Source organism: Lacerta agilis, chromosome 10, assembly GCF_009819535.1.
Source record: "Lacerta agilis isolate rLacAgi1 chromosome 10, rLacAgi1.pri, whole genome shotgun sequence".
Taxonomy (NCBI): Eukaryota; Metazoa; Chordata; class Lepidosauria; order Squamata; family Lacertidae; genus Lacerta; species Lacerta agilis.
The window spans coordinates 21,610,031-21,631,940 of NC_046321.1; the positions used below are offsets into that span (position 1 = coordinate 21,610,031).

At 44.1% G+C, this 21,910-nt stretch overlaps 1 protein-coding gene across 1 annotated transcript in view; it reads left to right on the forward strand.

The window, feature by feature from the left end:
- Positions 1 to 21,910, forward strand: part of TBXAS1 (thromboxane A synthase 1) — a 197,101-nt gene that overhangs the window by 29,072 nt on the left and 146,119 nt on the right. Inside the window, exon 2 of the mRNA XM_033161799.1 lies at positions 3,239 to 3,332. Within this exon, the coding sequence (XP_033017690.1) occupies positions 3,239 to 3,332 (94 nt within the window). The remainder of the gene's footprint in view (positions 1 to 3,238; positions 3,333 to 21,910) is intronic.

The following is a 21,910-nucleotide window of genomic DNA, read 5'->3' on the forward strand; positions in this document are numbered from 1 at the left end:
GAGGCTGATAAAGTTTTTAAAGGAGTTAAAGAAGCATAGTATACATGTGTATATATAAAAGCTCTGTTGCGCACGCGTATGCCGACTTGCAAATGCATTAGTGAGTCTGCATGTGTGCCTGAGTTTATGTGTGTGAGCAAGAGGGAACGTATAAATGATATCTTAATATGGCTCCTTGAGCAGTTTAATATTTGCTGTTGGGACTGCACTGAGATCACAACCTGTTCCTTATCCAGGTGTGTGAAGTGGGATATGCCTTTGCCAAGTGTAAGGGATGGAAGAGTGCAGCCCGCTCTAATCATTAAGATGCAAATAATAATAATACTACTGTAGGGGCAGGTGCTTCCTTCCATTTCTATGTGCATCTTTATATATTCAGATCAGAATGTATTCATCCTATTGACATGTAGGAAAATGGCTGAAGATCCATCTATCTGCATTTGCAAAGGGGATCGCAATGTGCGCATATGAACTTGCATAATAATTAGGATGTCTAATTAAGCTGAAACATCATGTCCTTTTAATTATGCAATTAAGATGTCAAATTACATAATTAAGGCATGTAATTACATGATGAAAAAATGTTATGAAATTTTATACTGCTTGGTGAAATTGCATTTTAAGCTTAAAAAAAAAAAGAACCGCACCACCTCTCTCGATACATAACAACTTTCATCTGTTCCTTACTAAAGCAAAGGCATGTGCAGCAAAACAAATAACACACCCAAAAATTATAAGGTGGAAAACGAACATTTAAACGTTTTAGCTATTAAACTGGGATTCTGGGAGGTAGAGGCTATCTGGCTGGTTTTTGCCATAGATTCTTAGTCAGTCACTTAAACTTTATATTTGCATAGCCTACAATGGCTGTGCAAGAGCTGTACTGTGGCCTTAACTCATTGGTGTTACTTCATCTCTGTTTCCCTCCTTCTTCCTCATTATGTCCGGTTTAAACAAATAGCACATGTGACAAACAGCAAAGGCACCATCACCCTGCACGCGCTTCATCTCACTGGGTGTCAGCCACAGGGCAAGACAGTGTATGGCACAATGGCGTCGTGTCACCAGTGGAGGCACAGTGACCTAAATGTTACGTGGAAGAAGGGGCTGAGAGACACATTACAGCAGCATCTGTGTATCTCTCATAACATCTGCTTAAGCTCTTTCTGTACTGGTTATGAGCAGGTATCAGATCTGGCCATATTCACACCGTACATTTAAAGTACTATGATGTCCACTTTGAACATTCTTGGCTTCCCCCAAAGAATCCCGGGAGCTGTAGTTTATTAAGGGTGATGAAAGTTCTTAGGAGAGTCCTATTTCTCTCAGCTACAGTTCTCAGAGTGGTTTAACAGTCGATCCTTCTTCCCAGGGAACTCCAGGAATTGTATCTCTATAAGGGGTCTCCTAACAGCACCCTTAATAAACTGCAGCTCCCAGAATTACTTGGGGGAAGCCACCATTATTGTTTAAAGGGGTATTGTGGTGCTTTAAATGTATGACATGAATGTGGCCCTTGTTTCTAATATGGAAGATTTCCTCTGTAAAGTACAGCAAGAACCAACATCCATTGTGTTTTGGCATCTGTTAAATACCGGTACTTACGCATTTAACCAAGCATTTGCTGATCTTAATAATGAGCTTTTAGTGAAATGATAACTTCTACTGTGGCTTTGTTTGCATTTATTGATTTTGATATATTGTTGTTTTATTATGTTCTGTAAACTGCTCTGGAATACGATAATGAAAGGGCAGTTTTAAATTAAATAAGAAATCGTACTGATTTGCCTGGCACAAGACTGTATAATACTTGAGAACAGAAGCCTCCGACTTTTCTAGTGCACACAACATTTTTAACATTCCTGAAGTTCCTTTGAATATTTGAAGAATAAGATCTGTTTCATTAAAAATAAGCAGAAGTTTAAAAGTCTTAACTTCAGATGTGGTTTCTACATTGTGCAAGTAAGGTGTAGGTAAATGTTAACAGACTGCAAATTCCTGGGCGGGGGGTTGTCACCAGCTCCTTTTGCTTTGCTCACCCACCACACTGCTTATTGCTTCACCGTTCCACTTAATATATACAGCAAGTGCACTGTACCTGTTTTCCTCTGTCAAAGACTGGAAGATGTGCGAAAATCTATTTCTGGACTTTATTATTTAGCACCTAGTACATTTCTGGCGCAATATAAAATGAATAAATAATACTTACATTTTTAACATCCCCTGTCACAAGGGCTCCCGTGGTTGACAATACATTAATTAAAACACACACAAAATAGGTTAGTTTAGAAGAAGGAAGACTTCGTGAATGTTGACCTCCTTGTCTCTGACCTCCTGAAAAGAAGTAATGGTATCAGTAGTGTGTACGTGTGTTGTGTATATCCTTATTTCTGAAGGTTTTGGCATGAGATCTAGCCTACGAATTGCCAAATCACCATTGCTGTCTGGTGGCTATTGGTTTTCTTGAGACAAAAAATTATGGTTTCAGTTTAGGTTTCTACTAGGCCTATAAATCTGAAATAATTGTGGCTAATGCAATGATAAACTTTCTGCTAATTGGAAACTGTGAGGGAGGAAAGGGGGTATTCTTGTTGTAAAATAGGAGAATATTTTCTAACTAGTTTGATTTTCTAAACTCATGATGTCTGAGTATAATCAATAAAATGATGGTTCTGGATTCCGTGCCTATAGGGGACAGTACAGGAGACCATCATTGCTTTCTGATATCTCCCTGCTAGGAATAGACTGACCCTTTGCAGAGCAGTTCTCTTAATAATTACCAGATCCTGCAGTTAAGTTGCAGATGGCTCATGAACACAATCAAAGGCAGTGGAATGATATAATAGAATCAATAATCCTATCCTCCCCTCCCAATTGATCACGGTGTGTAAATCATTAATCAAAGCCACAAACAGGGTCTGAGTGGTCTCTAAGATTGCTAGAGGCGTGGGAATCTGATTTTATCAGGTGTACTGTATCTGCAACCTGAGTGCCTTGCCTGTATTTGGTCACCAGCCGCCTTTTCTTGATATTCCATGACTGGGAATCAGAATCCAGTAAGGTCCCCAAGGGGTGCCTGTCCAGTCTCATACTGCAAATATCCAAGGGAAGGAGATTTTACACTCTGGCTATGCTCCTTAGGTTCTAGGGCTATCTGCCTTTTAGTCATGAGACTTTTCATCCATTAAATCTTAAAACAAGGCTTGGTGCAAACCTCATTACTTTCCTTGTTTTGCAGGTATTCCACCTCCGGCTTCTCCAGGCTGGAGAAAGTGGGCATCCGCCACCCTCCACCTTTGCCTTTCATTGGAAACCTTTTATATTTTCGAGAGGTAAGACACACTCTCTGGATCCAGTGCCTCTTTCTGGATTTCTGTTTCTACCGGCTTCCTGCCATTTTTCTTTTTGCATTTCACAGTTGAATGCAACGTAAATCCATGAGCGTGAGGGGTTCTGTGTTTTTAAGTTCACAGTAACCTTGCTTGTTGAAGCAAAATCTGGTGAAAACCATAAAAATCCCAGAAATTAATTTCCTTTGGAGAATTTAACTATTCTCCACTATAGTTGCACAAAGATGGGTGAGTCTGCAAGCTGTATGTTCCCAGTGTTCCAAATCAAATTGGTTCCCTCTGGACAGGGCTTACAATGGTAAGAAGCCCAATTTCTACAATCCCACACAGGTCATCATTACTACTACTATCTTAGCCTCAAGTAACATGTAAAAGGTAAAGGTAAAGGACCCCTGACAGTTAATTCCACTCGCAGATGACTCTGGGGTTGCGGTGCTCATCTCACTTTACACTGAGGGAGCCGGCGTTTGTCCACAGACAGTTTTCCCGGGTCACGTGGCCAGCATGACTCAGCTGCTTCTGGCGCAGTGGAACACCGAAACCAGAGCAGCGCACGGAAACGCTGTTTACCTTCCCGCCAGAGCAGTACCTATTTATCTACTTGCACTTTTTTGGCATTGCAGGGATTTGAACCGCCGACCTTCTGATTGGCAAGCCATGAGGCTCAGTGGTTTAGACCACAGCGCCACCCGCGTCCTAAGTAATGTGTACACATTACTAATTATTCCACCTCCAGTGCACTTCCATCACTGGTGCTTGAAGGTGAGCATACATGGCGTTAGCAGCAATCTGTATGCATCCATTGTATAAGTCTCCTATGTTCTCTGTAGCTGAGTGGATGAGATGTTGGATTTAAACTGGGGAGGCTTAGGTTCAGTCTTCCACGGGGTAACCAGTTCAACCTACCTCACAGGGCTGTTGCGTTCTTTAGAGCAGGAAGGGCATGTGTATCATCATCATCATCAATAATAATAATAATAATATTTATACCCTGCTCATCTGGCTGGGTATCCCCAGCCACTCTGGGCGGCTTACAGCAGATCTAAAAACATACGGTAATTAAAAACATTAAAAGCCTCCTGATAAAGGGCTGCCTTCAGATGTCTTCTAAAAGTTGTGTACTTCTTTCTCTCCTTGACATCTGAAGGGAGGGCTTTCCATAGGGAGGGCACCACTACTGAGAAGGCCCTCCTGAGCTTCTTAGAGGAGGAGGGGGAAATGCAAACCTTAATGAGAATTGTTTGCATTTGCCCTTTGTTCCTTTTCACTTAAGGAGGAAAACCTTAAAACTGTGAAGTGCCTGGCTCTTGTGGCTCTATCTGCACCTGCACCTTACCCAATGTTTTCCTTCATTCTCCACTGCAAACTTTCCCCCTCCCCCTCGCCTTTTTATTTCATTTTATTAGCTAGGCTGCTGACAGGCTGCGTGCCGCTTCCCTGCCTTGAATTTTAATGGAGACATCACTCTTTCTTCAGCCTCTCTCGGAGTGGACAGGATATTCTTTGTTTGCGCTGTTTATTCTCGTCTGGCCTACTTGTAGCTCCTGGGCTGCTGCCTCCGAGTGGCCCACTTCTGCTGAATGGAAAATGGGGGCTGCGTTGGAGGGAGGGGTGGAAGAGCGGGGAGCTTTGTCTCAATTTAGATTTTGGTCTGGCCGGGTTGAACTGTTCTATAGTCGTTGGGAGGGTGGAGGCGGCAAAGTGGCAGTGGGTGGGTAAGACACAGAAAAGGCGACTCATTCCTCACCCCGCATCTGCCAACCCCACCCCCACCCCCACCCCCCACCCTTTGATAAGCAAGCAAAGGAAAACAAACTGCCAAGTGCATGGAGTGGCTTGAAATCAAGCGTGGTGTAATTTTGGAACTAGAACTCTGATTCTCCCAGGTTTGAGAGACAGGAGCTGTAGAAACTGGAAACCATAAACTGAATAGGTCTGTGAAGAGACAAATGATGAGCTGAAGGTATATTGTCTGCGGCCCTAGTTTTAATTTCGACTTTCAGAGATAGTAAAAATGCTTGCGTTGTGGTGTTGTGTTGCTTTTGGAGAGACTAACAGAATGGAAATTGAGGGGAGAGTACTTAACATGGCCCTCGTCTGGTATTTACACAGACTGAACAAAAGGGAAGCCTAGCTCAGTTAAAAGCAACAAATCCCTTCCCATTGGTTCCCCCATTTGGACAAGGGCCTGTACAAAAGGCTCATACTGAAACCTTTGCAAAATTGTGTGAACCATCAGCTGCACTAGGCAAGCCATTCTCGCCTCGTTGTCATATGTATTCATAATATAAAAAATACTGTTTCTAATTGATGCATAGGGTAGGATAATGTATCTCAGTTCTAACAGTATTCTTGGCCGGCTTGGTTGGAAAACAAGTGTGGAAAATGTGTTTCAAGAGTTAATCTGCTGTCTCTACATTTTAGCAATATGTAGAGAAATCTGAATGCCCCACCACTGGTTTCACAGTGGAGATCCATTTGGATCCATTTGCGAAAACAAATTCAACCAGGGGATGCAACCCTGCAAAAGACCCATTTCTAATTGTCTTGGAAATGAGGGTGCTTCACAATTAAAAACCCCAAATTCTTTGCGGGGGGGGGACGACGACTGTGAGAATGGGAAAACAGGCAACAACTCCTATCAGGCAGTATAATTTCATAAAGTAAAGTGCAATTACCCATATTATGTTTCTTCCCAACTGACTTGTGAGGCTGATACTGTCACATGCAAATCCATTTTCTTATAGAGACACAGATTTCAAAAAAGCTCCATGTATGTGTGTGTGTTCAACATTATGCATTCTCAAGCTAAGATTATGAAATTGTGTCAGAACCATAGCATTGTAGAATTGGAAGGGACCACGAGGATCATCTAGTCCGTCCAACCACCTGCAATGCAGGAATCTTTCTGCCCGATGTGGGGCTCGAACCCACGACCCTAAGAGTAAGAGTCTCATGCTCTACCAACTGAGCTCTTGTTCTCAGCCCATACTTTGAAAGTAATATTTCTCAAAGCCCTCTTCATGCATTGCTCAGTCAAAGAGGGAAGTTGAGGCGGGTTGGGGGAAGAAGAAGAAGAAGAAGAGTTTGGATTTGATACCCCGCTTTTCACTGCCCGAAGGAGTCTCAAAGCGGCTATCATTCTTCTTTCCCTTCCTCCCCCACAACAAACACTCTGTGAGGTGAGTGGGGCTGAGAGACTTCAAAGAAGTGTGACTAGCCCAAGGTCACCCAGCAGCTGCATGTGGAGGAGTGGAGACACGAACCCGGTTCCCCAGATTACAAGTCTACCGCTCTTAACCACTACACCACACTGGCTCTCACCACACTGGGGGGAGGTGGCAGCAATCCTGTGCTTTTAGCCTTGCCCCTTGGCTTCCCCCCAGCCCTACCATATGCTGGTGGGGTTGACTGAGATGGGGAATCCTTCATGCATTTACACATTTACCTCTTTGTGCAGAGGCTTCCCCAGTTCTGAAGCCCCGGTTGTGCAAGGTTCCAGAATCAAAGAAGTCCACAAAAGTTTCTCCACCATCTCCAATGGCCATGCTAACACACTAAGGCATGAACAGTGGGAACAGGGTTGGGGGGCGGAAAGCTGCGTGCAAGGTGGGTGGTGCCCGAAGCGTCTACTCACTTCCTCTCTTTTTGTGCATAATGCACAGAAAGGGCTCTGTACTGTCAGTTTTCATGATGGCCAAACAACAGCAGCACTCGTCATCAGGAGGTTAATGAAGCGTGCACCATAAATGCATTTCCAAAAGATGACTAAACACCTGCACCAAATTGCCCTGACTGTACTTGTGAAACTTGCTAGGTAGGTCAGGAACACATTTTTAAAAAATTGGATACTTAAAAAGAAGAAGAAGCTGCTGCAGCACTAAAATTACTGTCAGTTTTGGTTTGCTGTAGAGAACAGTCTTTATCTGGACGCCAGCAAATTTAGCTGAGACTTAACTTTGTTAGCGATGTCTAACCGCATTAACCATATGCTCCTCGGCATATGGGTAAATACGTATCAATTTATTTTCATTAGGATTTTATTGCAAGAAGTGCTGCTAAGCTGGGTGCTCCCAGTTTTACTCAAGTTGCTGCCACTAGCTTTGAGGGACAGGAGACTGAGCACCACTTCCCACTAGAATAAGAAGACCGTTGTGTGGAAACACGTTGGAACTGCCTCTGTGTGCTGCAGCAAGACATTTTGTGCATACTGGCTAACTGTATGTGTCATAGGGAGCTGCCTTGCGCCATTGTCTATTCTGGCTGGCAGTGGCTTTCTGGGGTCTCTGGTATTAAGTCTTTCCCATCAGCTGCAGCCTTCTCCCTTAAAACATGTGCTCAACTTGCAAAACGCAGAATAATGCGATACATGCAGCTCCCCATTTACTCAGGTACCTGTTATGTTCTGAGGCACTGCGTGTTTAAGTGAAATTGCGTCAGGGATGCCAACTTGAATAAAGTGGGCGGTGGCAGCAGGTAAGCCCCACCATGCATAATTGATCACAAGACGTGGTGCACAGACACCATTTGAATGGCAATGCTCATCAGTCTTGGGAAGGGGCTCAAATATTTTATTCCAGGGGCTGAAGGGACCTGGGCCCCTAGGAGTCAGCTCCTGTGAATCGCATATATTGGGAACACTATTGAAAAAGCCTGCAAACATCCTCTAAACCTCTGGAAACCCTTGAAAACCCCTTAAATAAACCCCAGCAGCACTTACAAGATCTGCCAAACTCCACCAAAATTGCTCCCTCCAAAGCTCCTTGCTTCAAGCTCCCAACTCTCCACAGGACTCAATGGTCTGTGCCAGGGCTCTTAGGATTACACTTGCCAAGGCTTGTGGGATTGCTAGGCGCTGTTTTCATGCCATTTTGCTGCATTTGTGCCACTTCTGGGTTTGCGGTGATATGTGTGTGGGTGTGGTCGCGCATGCCTTGAATGTGCACAAATGGAGAGTTGCCTGCAGGGTCAAGTCTGATCTTGCGTAGTTGTGGTGGAATATCTGCAACCCTCCGCATGTTGCTGGACACCAGCTCCCAGCATCCATGACTTTTGCCACACTGGCTTTGGTTGATGGGAGATGGAGTCCAGCCAGCATATGGGATGCCACTGTTTCCCCATCCTGTTTTATATAACAGGTAAGAAATCCCAAGTCTTAGAAGACCTGTAGCCCACAAATGCATACACTTTTTTGACATATAAATACCAGACTTGCTTTCCTTGCTGTTATACCAATACCAGTCTGTTACCGTATTTTTCCCGTGTATAAGACGCCCCCATGTATAAGACGACCACTATATTTTAAAACCCAAAATTAAGTTGTTTAGCTTTTTTGGGGGGTGGGGGAGGTCACTTCCACCAATCGCTCATCCATCTGCTCGCCACTGCCAATCGCTTGCCACATCCAATGTCGATCTCACACTTCGCTGCAAATGCCAATAGCCTGCCCTATTGTTGCAGCCACAGCCAATCGTCAGCAGGCCTTGCTGTAGCCACCAATCACCCGCCCAATCACTGCTGTCAATCTCTTGCTTGCTGCTCCACATCCCCCCTCTGCATTCACTATCCCTGTGTAAGACAACACCCAATTTTTGTCTAATTTTCTTTTAGCAAAAAACATCGTTTTATACACACAAAAATACGGTAATTGTTTCTCAAATATAGCAGGCACACTAGAGCAGCATGTGTGGCAGTAGGCAAGGGGAGAGCTGCGCAGGAAGAATATCTTTGTAGCAAAGGAAACGGGAGGGTACTTCATAATGGAGGAACTACAGGTAGAGTGACCTTTCTGCCAGAGGCCACCCCTTTAATAAAGAGCTCATGGTCAGAGTAAATTAAGGCATAGCTAGATTCTCGTATTTGGATTTATTTACATTTTTCATCACTCCTCCTTATGCTCCTTGTTTGCACCTTCCTGACCTCTATAAATATGAAGCCTTGCTTTTATGACACTTCATTTCTGGAAGAAGGTATAAAACAGGGAGAGACCAGAATGCCCAATTACACTGACCCTGTGAATGGAGGTGGCAAAATTGGCTTTGCCACAGAGCCACAATCTGGGAAGTACATGTGCTGCTGCTGCAGAGTTAGTGCGTGCTAGCCTAATTAAGAATGCGATGCACTTTGGTCCAAATTATTTGATTAGTGCATGTTTTCCGTTTCCACTTCATTTCTCTTCATGCCCCATTTGCATGCATATCCCTGTCAACCAAGTCCCTAATGTGTCTTCTTGCTGAAGTCTCTAAATGCAGGTCTAATATGTGTCAAGCCACGTTGCCTGTCAAAGGCTGCCCAGAGCCTGTCATGTATATGCATGCTTAGGGGGAAGGACCATAGCTCAGTGGTAGAGCAAACGCTTTGCATGCCGGAGGTCCCAAGTTCAATCCTCGGCATTTCCAGATGGGACTAGAAAAGTCTGAAACCCCGAAGAGCCACTGTCAGTCTGAGCTAAATGAACCAGTGTTTTCCGACTCAGCATAAAGCATCTTCCTGTGTTCCTTTCAGGCATCACAAAATCAGCTGAGATCATCTTGTGGCTGAATTTGTGGTATCTTTTTTTTAATGTGGGGTGGGGAAATTAGGTAGCTGTTCTAAATACTGGTGAGCCTAGCAGGTCTGTAACAGTGTTCAAAACGTCTCATTAACATCTGCGCAGGATCTGCCAGATGAAGAAGAGGGAGGAGAGATGCTAGGAGCAGCTCCATGCTTGCAAGTGTGCAACTTCCATGACAGAGGGAGTGGAAGGAGTGTTGTGTGTTTAGCCGGCTCTACAGCGCAGGCTTTAGGCTGAGCTGATTGCGTGGAGCAGAACAGGTCAAGGGGCACTCACCATTTCAGAAGACCATTTGCTGGTCCAGGCTCTGCTGCTGATTCTGGCATGAACTGGCAACTCATGTGAACAGAGTATGCTCCCAAAATCTTCTGTGAGCAAGGGGGATCATGGGGCAGTTGTTTAATTAACCTGATGCACCTAGAGGCGAAACGTTTTTGATGCTACAAAATGGGCATCTGGGACTTCCATTTTTTTAAATTTTTTAATATGCCCACTCTGTTTATAGCTCAAATAGAGCCCTCTTGAAGGCCCAGGGTGAAGGGAAATATTACCACAACGTTTAGAACACAAATAATTCTCACATATTAATAATAATTGAACCTTGTGTTTTTTTAATTTAAAAAATCATTTATTTGCTTGGTTTTAATTACATTCTCACAACTGGCGTTCTCAAACCATGAGGTAGGAGTTCCTGAACGTTTTGCTAGGAAAGGTATGAGCTCCTCTTGAACTCATCACCCTCAGGCCAGCTGCTCTGTATCACCACTGTTCCACAAGAAAATACGGCAAGCCTTCTCTTCTCTGAACCATCTCTGGGCCAAATGCTAAACACACAGCCTTTTGGCACGATAGCAATGAATTGACCCTCCCAATAGAGCTCTGTCAGAGAGAAGGCTGGAACCTTCACTTGACATGAGTATTGATAAGAAGAGCAGCTGATCTCTCCCATTAATGAGAACCGTATGAAATTAGGCTCATTAGAGGAGGCAACTAACCATTGCTTTGGACAGCAGGTTGAAAAAGCTGACTCTCGCAAGTCTGTAATCAAAATGGATGTGGGAGGTGCAGCAACAGCAGCGATGACAGCTCCATGAAATCCATCATGGTGAAGCTGCCACATGTAGCTGTCTGAAAGATAGTGATAAATCCATTTCAGTGTTTGAAATGCCAGCTCCTTGGAGTCGCCCCTTCCCCTCACCAAAGCAGGCGTGTTCCTATTTGTTTGAAGAAAGACAGTCCCTATTTTCTGGCAAAATTACAGACCCTGGTTCGTCTGCATTTTTGCATTGTTAAAATTGTTAATGGCAGCTGCTAGACTTCCCATTGGGACGCGGGTTTCGCTGTGGGTTAAACCACAGAGCCTAGGGCTTGCCGATCAGAAGGTCGGCAGTTTGAATCCCCGTGACGGGGTGAGCTCCCGTTGCTCGGTCCCTGCTCCTGCCAACCTAGCAGTTGGAAAGCACGTGAAAGTGCAAGTAGATAAATAGGTACCGCTCCGGTGGGAAGGTAAATGGCGTTTCTGTGTGCTGCTCTGGTTCGCCAGAAGTGGCTTAAGTCATGCTGGCCACATCACCTGGAAGCTGTACACCGGCTCCCTTGGCCAGTAAAGCGAGATGAGCACTGCAACCCCAGAGTCATCCGCGACTGGGTCCCTTTACCTTTACCTTTAGACTTCCCATTCTTTCTGGCTCAATTTCCCTCCTACCACCACCCACCTCAGGTCTCTGGAAAGTGGAGGTAAAAGCATCCTTTTTGCTTGGTAGTATAGTGGATGTCTTTAGTCAAAGAACAAGATGGCCTCGCCCAGAAGCTGACTGGACAGGCAGTTCAGTCTTAACTTTCCACAGGCAAGCTTAAGGGCAGGGCAGGGCAGGACACATGCAACACACAGCCCGGTCCTGACTGCCACTCCTCAGCATCTTCTGCCTGAGGAAGCTATCTCACCCTGCCAAATGGTAGGACTGGCTCTGTGCACCACATTGCACCTCTGATTCTTTTCCTGTGATATATGCAAGGTAGCATGTAATATCTGGACTATTCGTTATTTTGGGGACAGTCCTCTCCCAATTTCTCCTCCTGGTTTAAATCATCTGTACAACTGAATATGAGGTATTGTTACATGACGGAAGAATCTAGGTATGTTAATTTTTTGTTTCCCTTTTTAAAAACAACAATACTATTTAAATTTAAAAGATTTCAAATTACAAGAAAGGAGATTCTGACTAAACATCAGAAAGAACTTTCTGGCAGTAAGAGCTGTTTGGCCGCGGAAGAGACACCCATGGGAGGTGGCGGACTCTCCTTCCTTGGAGTATTTTTAAGCAGAGGTTGGATGACCACCTGCCATGTATGACCTAGTTGAGATTCCTGCATTGCAGGGGGCTGGACTGGATGACCCTTGGGGATCCCTTCCAATTCTACAATTCTATGAAAAGAGATAAAAACAAAACAAAGTATTTGACATGATCCCGAAATAACCTGCTAAATTGCCAAAAGACCATTGGCCCTTTAAAGTTATCCTAAAATAGCCTGCTTAAATGTTTTATTGAGAGCGCAATTATCCATAAAGACATGTGCACACACAGTACTGATGCAGTGTTTTTTGATAATTAAAGTCAAGGAAGCAACATTATTGCATCACATGTTGTGGAAAGACCACAGTGTTGGAATTATTCCGAAAGGTTTCCCACAAAGCATAGCTATTTATGCAAACATTATTCCAGTATTGATTGTTACTCTGCAAATGATAGAATCAGTGCATAGTTGCCAAATTGATGCTTGGGGACAGATGGACCCATATCTCTAACAGTATCCAATATAGAGCAAGATTAACCAAAGGCATTAAGAGGTTTTTAGTTGATGCATGGCAAAATCTTGAGGTATTAGGTTACAACCAATTCTGTCTGTTTTTATTTCATCGTGACCCGGCACACAGTGGCGTTGCAGTTGGGGGGCAGTGGGGGCGGTGCACTCCCAGTGGCACATCTCTGGGGTGACAAGGCGGCGCCCCGCCATGGCGGCACGAGCTGCCATCGTGCTGCTGCAGCCGCATGCAGAGGATCCCGCTCTTCCCAGCCTCCCTCCAACCCTGACTCAATGTAAGCGGCTCTTGCTTTGCTGCTTTACATCAAGCCGGGGAGGGAGGGAGGGGGACTGATGGGAGCCATGGCTCCCAAGAGGGCGCAGCTTTGCCAGCGCCCCGGCAAAGCGGCGTGGGGGGTGGTGACAAAAAAAATTCTGCACTGGGTACCACCTGGGCTTGCTGCGCCTCTGCCGGCAAATTAAAATCTTTGCTGCGAAATCAACTTTTAATTGAAGCAAATAATTAAAAATGCCCCGTATTGGGGGGGGGGAGGAATTCTTTTACATAATTGTTTGAGCTTATATGCACTTCTTTAACTTTGGACTTAAGAGAGATGGAGTGTAGTCAGACAGAAATCTATTGTCAGTAGATTAACTAATCTCACTCTAGTTCCTTTTGTGTGTGAATCACAGGAAGGGGAACAGCACCTAGAATGCGGCTGGTTTTGCCCCTGATACCTGTGTGTTAGTTATGGATGTCTATAAGGGAGAAGCCTACATGCATAGAAGGTGGGGCCATAAGAGAAGCCCACTGTATGAATGATTCCTCTTCATGTATGGAGGCACCTGAGAAAGGGTTGTTCAGGCTTCTACCCTGGGACCTGTTTTCATTATAGGAAATTGGACCTTTCCATGTGGCAGAACCTACACTTTGACTCTCCCTGTCTATTGACATCAGGCAGGCACCTTCACTGTACCCAGCTTAAAACATTTTGGTTTACGCAAGCCTATCCAGACACTTGGTGTGCTATTTCCTTTTAGCTGCTGTTGATTTTAATAGTCTTCTGAATATTTTTAGAAACCTACATGTCTTTATAGTGATAAGTCTAATGTTTCGTTTTGTATTTCTGCAAACTGCCTAGAAGTTTTCTTGCAAACAAGTGGCATTTTATTTATTTTCTAAAATAAAATGACGTAACGCCCAAGACTAAGCTAGGAACAAGAGTGGGCTGAACAATTAGCCTGACATTAGGCGGTGCCTTCTGTTTTTTGTGCATTATTTTATTCCATGGATGTTCTTTTTATGAAATTAACTACTGTGGGCAACAGCTTCTCTTGCCAGATGTAATCAGAACGCATGTGTGATCTTGCAGCAAGAGGGTGCATTAATAACTCTCTATTTAACTACGTTTTGCCTCGTAAAATATCACACACATTGATGGTTGAATTCCCATCAAAGGGAAGCCCTCAGGATTTGTTTCTATGAGTAATACTTTTGACCAGTGTTCTCAAACCAAAGCTTAAAGCTAGCGGTTCCCCGCTCTCCCCCGGTGCAGCAACAAAGCAGAAGGCGGCAGATATTTATTGAGTTACTGTTAGATCTCTGAAAAAGAGGAAATTCCTTAATTCCAGGGGAGGCACTGAAATGCTTCACGTTCTTTCCTTTTTCTTGGCTACAATCCTGTGCCACTTAATTGGGGAAAGGCTTGTTGCAATCAATGGGACTTAGTTCTGAGTAGACATGGGTTTATTATGTTTGTTTATATAATTGATACACTGTGGTATCCATGGCCATGGAGCTGGACAAGATCTCCCATCACATTTCAGTCAGAAGCAGTTGTGGGTGTAAGAACCATGGTGTTGGTGAAGTGAATCTGACCCCTTCAATGCACTGTTTCTACTCTCCCCCATCTCCCTGCTTTTTTAACCTTTGGGGAATGCATGTTTGTAACTAATGGGACAAATAGCAGCTGGTGGGGGGCTGGTTTGCTGCAGGAGCATGGCAAAGAGGAATGAGTTAAACCCTAGCCAATTTCTCTCTATGCCCAGCTGTTTTTAAAAGAAAAAAGACTCCAATCAATGGGTGGATATTGTAGGGAAGTGGATCTTGACTAAGCTTCAGAAGAAACTTCTTAATAAGACTAAGAAGAACTGTTTTAGAGTGCAGCAGATGGCCTTGGGAGATAGTAGGGACGGGAGAGAGATTTGTTTCAGTTTGCATTTAAAGGCAAAGTTACGTAATTTGCTATTCCCAAAACAATATGCGTAAAATTCAAACTTCCCCTCGAAATTGACTGTGCTCCAAATTTTGCAATGCAGTTCTTCAGGGATGTGTATAGCAGTATATGAATGAAAACAACCTACAAAAAGTTCTTACATTAGGAGAAATGGCTTGCAAAAGTACATATATTGGGAGAATTTTGCATTAAGATGCTGATGATTTTTTATGATATTTTTTTTAATTGCACAGTGATGTGGAAATCTGGCGGATTCACCTATCCCTAGATGGCTTTCCTTCTCTGGAGTCATTTAAGCAGAGGCTGCAAAGGCCACATCTCAGGGATGGCTGCTGTTGTATCCTGCATTGCAAATCCTTCATTGGGAAGGATATGGCCTCCCAGTTCCCTTCCACATTCTGTAGGATAGACATCTATTCACAGGTCTCCAAGGTGTGCTGGCCCTGGGGGGGCCTGGCCTTGAGGACTCCGGGTGGGATAACCAGAAACTCACCCGGGGCCAAATGGGGCGCGGTCAGCAGTCCAACAGGGGGTCAGGAAGCAGGGCAAGGTACAGGTTGGGATCAGGTACGAGGACACAGGCAGGCACACGGTAGCAACTGTGTTGCTCATGCAACTTGGGGCTGGGGCTGGCTGGCTTTTATCTGCCCCGAGGCATAGGGCAGCCCTGATCCTCTGGTGACTCGCCTCTCCTTCTGGCCTGGAGGCGAGCACTCCTGCAGGAACTTAGTTCCCTTCGCCTCTCTGCCCTGAGCCTCTGCAGCTCAGGAGAGGCTGGTCGGTTACTGGAGCCAGGGGCAACCTCAGCTTCCTCTGACGGGGCTGGGAGTGGAGCACCTGCAGGCAATGGGTCCTCCATCCCATCAGGGGCCAGAGCAGACTCAGCAGATGCCCTGCACCTGAGGACCCAGCACAGGTGAGGACCCTTCAGGCTCACGCCCTAGCCCTGGCTCTGCTGGTTCTGGAGGCGGAGAATCCTGTGCAGGCTGGGATCCCTCAGGTTCAGCATCCGAGTCTGAATCCCAGGCCATCACATCGGGTCTCTTCAGGGCAGGGTATATAACATTACCAAAATATTCCTGGATTTGGGGAATAGGGCTGCAGAAGTGTTCAATGATACGGATGCATACAGTACTCCTGGAGAGTAGTGAGGTGAAACAGTCAGAGATATAAAGCAACTGTTAGTGGCAAGAGATGGGGTCGGATACAGAGGGATACCTGTATTTAAATACCAGGTATTTTAAAGGCTACTCAATTTTGATGTGATCTACTGGGCTACTCTGTTTGATTTTTGGAAGAAATAAAAAGCAACCAACCCTAAGATCTTCCAACCCTTGGGAGTTCCACAGGAGGAAAGATTAAAAGTGTGAAGAGCCTCTTTTCAGCAACGTAATTTGCATTCACCCTCCAGACTATTGAGACAGCACTTCTGCCAGGCTCCTCATAGATCAACCTGCTCCTGGCAGTTCCTTCTCAAACTGCTGCTGAACTACTCTGGCTGATTTTCATTCGCTACCTATGAATCCTCCATTGTTAGGATAGCGGTCTGCATTCATTTCTTCAGAAATCTCTCTCAACAGTGTGGAACCAATCTGTGCCATATGATGTGGCTGGAGAATTTGTTATTTTTTATTTAGTAATTGTCACCCCTTCCTTTCCTTTCCATTGCTATTCTTTCTCTCTCCTGTTTCCCTTTCCCCCAAAGTTATAAGCATTCCGTTGCACTTCTTACGGGGGGGGGGGACTCTCGCCAAGGGAATTAACAAAACCTAGATACTCAACTCCCCTAATTTGTTTGCAGAGGATTTAGTCCTAGTTTATAAACAAGTGCAAAGGATCATCAAAAGAGCACTGCTGGATCAGACTAAGGGCCCATCTTGTTCAGGACCCTGTTTTTAATATTGACGAGGCAGATGCCCTTGTACTTACCTGGGGGCTTCCCAGAAGCAAGAGCCCTCCTCTGTGGTTTGCTCAACAATTGGTATTCTGGTGGCTACTACAGTACCTGTCCTTCAGAAATTTGTCTAATTCTGTTTTTATGTATAGCAGGGAGAGGAAACTCAGGCCCGGGGATCAAATGCAGCCCTCCAGGTCTCTCAGACTGACCCTCTTCCCAGGCCATATTCCCTCTCCCCAGACCACATTCCTCACTGACCATGTTCCATACCCTTGTCCATTTCCTTTGCCTGCCTGTAAATTGTTGTTGAGCTGTTAATAATGCTTGCCTGGCTGGAAAAAAAATGTATGCACAGAAACCACTCACATTTGTGTGGCTGGACAACAGTCTACTGTATAACAGTTGCCCCACCCACCACTGGCCCCCGGAAAGTTCACTCTTGGGGGAATGTGGCCCTCGGGCTGAGAAAGGATCCTCACTTGTAGATTTATAGCACTCCCACAGTGGCCAACCAGATGCAAGAGCACTGGTGGTCAATGGGTGAAGGTGTGGTGTTGTGTAAAAGCTGTGAGAACATACTGCCTGGTTTGTTGAGTTGAGGATGGTGAAGTATCTAGGTAAGCCTTCCCCAGGTTGATGTATTGCAGATGTTTTAGATTACAAAACTTGCTGGCCGGGACTGATGGGAACTGTACTCTAAAACATCTGGAGGATTCTAGATTTGTGAAGGCTGGTCCTAGACCAGGCAATGTAGCCCAGATGTTGTTGGACTACAACTCCCATCATCCATCTCTATTGGCCATGCTGGCTGCAGCTGATGGGACTCGTTGGAGTCCAGCAACATTTGGAGGGTCATAGGTTCCCAATCTCTGTCCTAGACTGTTGATTATTGAAGAATGACTGAAATTTGAAACGTGACCAATATGCTAAAAGAATATTTGGATGTTTCTGCATCTGTCCTGGGATTACTACCTGTACAGTTTGAAGAAATTCTGACTGGTTTTGTTGGTGATTGTTGTTTAGTATTACCCTAAAACTTGCATACATTTACAATGCAATTCTATATGTGCCTGCTCAAAGGTAAGTCCCATTGAATTTAATGGAGCTTACTCCCTGGTAAGTGGGTATATGTTTTGTAGCCTTGGATGAATTAATATAGGAAAAAGCCATTTATTTGCATCGTTGGTTCATGAGATGAGGCAAATGGCTAATCAAGTGTATAAACACAACATTGCATCAAAATATTCCTTTTCCTTTTCTCCCAAAAATTCTTTAAAAGGTACAAAATAATTTACAGTTTGCTGAATTTTAGTCAGGGTAATTTTTTAAAATTGTCTAATGAGAACACATTGTGCTAATTGTCATATGCAGATTCAATTAGCATTTAGTTAATTAGCCTTTACAAATGAGGATTAACTTAATTACATAACACTAACCTCTCAATAACTCTAAAGGGTAGGAAGGCTGCTTTCATTAAATTCAGAAGGCCTGTGTGTGTGTGCGTGTGAGAAAAAATCTGAAATGGCACACACATAAATTAAAGAATATTACCCACGGAGGACAACTATTAGAGATGATGATCAAAGGAAACAAGTTGTGTACATGACTTGGTGTTTTGTTTTTTTAAGGCTTGGATAAAAATTCTGCTGGCTTCTAGAGCAATTTCAGCTTTGTGATAGGTTTACTGAATTGACTCCATGTGTGCACATGTGTACAGTGTGAAGACAGCATGTACTATTTATTGTGTCTGGTACATATTGTTGAGATGCCACATATTTAGGGATGACAGGCCTACAACTGGTCCACTCAACAACATGTTGCATTGTGGAGTCTTCCTGTCCCGTGTTCCAGCCAACCATGAGACAGGAGGGATAGCTCGGTTGGTAGATTATGAGACTATTAATCTCAACATCGTGGGTTCAAGGCCCACATTGGCCAAAAGATTCCTGCATTGCAGAAGGTTGGACAAGATGACCCTCTTGGTTGCTTCCAACTCTATGATTATATGCCCTGCTCTAGGGCATACCATTACGTCCCCCACACCCTGAGACACAGTCTGAGCTGGTTTCTGAGAATGCTTTGGCTACATAGCCACCATAAGTCAGCATCTGAATAGATTTAATATAATAAAATTCTAACAGCCGTTGCATGTGCAGAGACGACAGCTTCCTTGAATAGGAGTTCAGGGGCTGGGCTGCAGTCCTAGGGAACCAAATTAGTTGATGTGCATCAGGTGATGCCCAAATGCTACACTGCATTTTAAACATTTTAATATTTAGACTTCCATTTGCTAGATCCAACTGTTTTGTGTTGCACCCCGTAGATGTGCGGCTAGGGAGCCTTGTTCTGCTGAGTCACTTCCACTGTGACTGCCAGACAGAGAAGGCGGCTTGATGCGTACTTTGCCCATAATGCTGATAACAAGCAACCACTTTTATTGCTAAAAATTTTATGGCCATGATCGCTAAGCTGGTTTCCCTGTACGTGTGTCTTAAAGATGTCAGTGCAGAGGTAGATGAAAAATGGCTGAATATGCAAAGCCTTTGCACTTCTCAAAGGTGGTGCTTAGATATCTTTTGAGCTCCTCTCACACATTATTTATGTGAACGTGTGATCCACCTTGTAGGAGAATGTAAAACAGAAGAGAAGCGCTTGTAACCCGATTGCACATTTTGACCAGTGTAAGTTTCAGGTCAGCCAATTCTGACATTGTGAAAACTCCTGTCCCTTGGCTATTATTCCCCTAGTTCTGAAGTTGCATCTTTAAGGGTGGCATTCCTTTTTAAGTATAGAAACATTTAGGTATAGATACATTTCCCCATTATAGGGGGACGGGTGGCGCTGTGGTCTAAACCACTGAGCCTAGGGCTTGCCAATTAGAAGGTTGGCAGTTCGAATCCCCGCAACGGGGTGAGCTCCCGTTGCTCGGTCCCTGCTCCTGCCCACCTAGCAGTTCAAAAGCATGCCAAAAGTGCAAGTAGATAAATAGGTACTGCTCCGGCGGGAAGGTAAACGGCGTTTCTGTGTGCTGCTCTGGATCGCCAGAAGCGGCTGAGTCATGCTGGCCACATGACCCGGAAGCTGTCTATGGACAAACACTGGCTCCCTCGGCCTATAGAGCAAGATGAGCACTCAAACCCAGAGTCGTCCACAACTGGACCTAATGGTCAGGGGTACATTTACCTTTACCTTTACATTTCCCCATTAAATGGAGAAACTTTATTGCATTAGGCTGCTAGTGGCCGAAGCCTTCTTTTTAGTATATTATTGCAACTTACTATTTTACACTTAATATTAGTGCTGTGCTGAAATCCCACCCTAGCCTCTACCAGTGCCGGATATATGTATAAGCTAAACAAGCTATGGTTTAGGGCCCCACTCTCTTGGGGCCCCCAAATAATTTAAAGGGAAAAAAAACCCTGGATGTACATTTCCAAAATATAAGATAAAAAACAAATAAAATAAAACCTGCATACAGCAACAGTGTTTTGTGTTGTGTATGGATCCATAAATTACCATATAGTATATATTCGACACAAAAAACAGTGACAATTTGTTGTTGACAGAGGACAGCTGGACATATAAAGGGCCCCACTACCTTCAGTAGCTTAGGGACTAATCAAACCTAAATCCAGCCCTGGCCCCAGCTATTCTCCATTAATTAAGAAGAAAAGATATGGCTATTGTTGTTTGCAACTAATTGTCCATTTCAGTGTTATTAGAACTTATTTAGACATTTTTTTTAATCCTGCTTTTCTTGAAGAATCCCAAAGGCTTACAATGAATAATGCACCACACCGCAAGTAAAGCATTCATTTGATTAAAAAAGAAAGTAGAAGAAATGCTTTGAAATCCGTCATTCAGTGAATCTTCCTAGCGCATTATTTTTCCTCATGAAACGCTGCTGCCAGCTTTATTAGCTGCTGTTTCACTGTCTCCAGAGATTCAAATTCTGGCCTTGATAATGTGATCTGAATATCTTGTGTTTTATTGGAAATCACAAATACCACAAGGAACTTCATTGTTTTCAGTATGTGGTTTTTTTTGGGGGGGGGGGGCGCAAGGCAGTAAATGAATGAAATACATTGCTGGTACTAAAGCTTTGTTATAATAAAGGACTCTGCTTGCTCTTTTAGCCATTGCAGTTTCTTACCTCATGAAAGTTGTTGTTGTTGGGGGGGGGGAGGATACTTGAAAGGTCTCTTCCTTGATTGTTTCCCGCTCTGCAGCCTGCTTCTTTCCATTTGGCTCTATTCATCATCCCTGTACTCTTTGACAGTTCCAACACTTCTTTTGCTGAAGGGTCAAGTGACTTTCCAGTTTAGGCTACAACCCTAACCCCATTTACTTGGGCGTAAGTCCCATTGATTTCATCTCTGAGTAGATATGGTTACAATTGCGCTACAAATTCTTAAAATTTATGCAGAAAAGTGGCTTGACTCTTTGGCCTGGAGTCGAAATGCTTTAACATTCTCCAACCTTACTTTGATTATATATAGGGCTGAAACTCAGAAACTGGCCCAAAATGCATCAGCCAGATTTCTGGTTGTATTCCCTTTAGAGACCATATGCCCCCTGTTTTAAAACAGCTGAATTGCTGTTGCCAGTTCATTTCCGGGCTCAATTCAAGGTGCTCACGTTAGAAGACAAAGGCTTAAACAGCCCAGGCTCCAAATATCTTAAAGATTCCTTCTTTACAGACTCTTTCAGTTGTTAAAACCATCAGCGGGGAACCTATTGCTTGTTCCCCTGCCCCCAGAAGAAAAATGTATTGTGGGTGGTTTCACTGGATTATTTAGATCAAACCTTTCAAGGTTTTGGCCCTCTGGTTAGGGCTGACTCCAGAAAAGGCGGCTCAGGACTAAACTGAGAGTTTAAAAGAACACAGGATCCGAAGAGAGGTTATTCTGACATTGCAACTTAAGTCATGACAAGCACATCCAAGAAACTGGCACAAAAGACTGTAATTCAAACACCAATAAATATGATTCTGAAACAGATCATATCTCTGCACCGTAAAAGAAGCCAGATCTTAAAAACCAGCCAAGTTAAAGTAATACTCTATAAAATT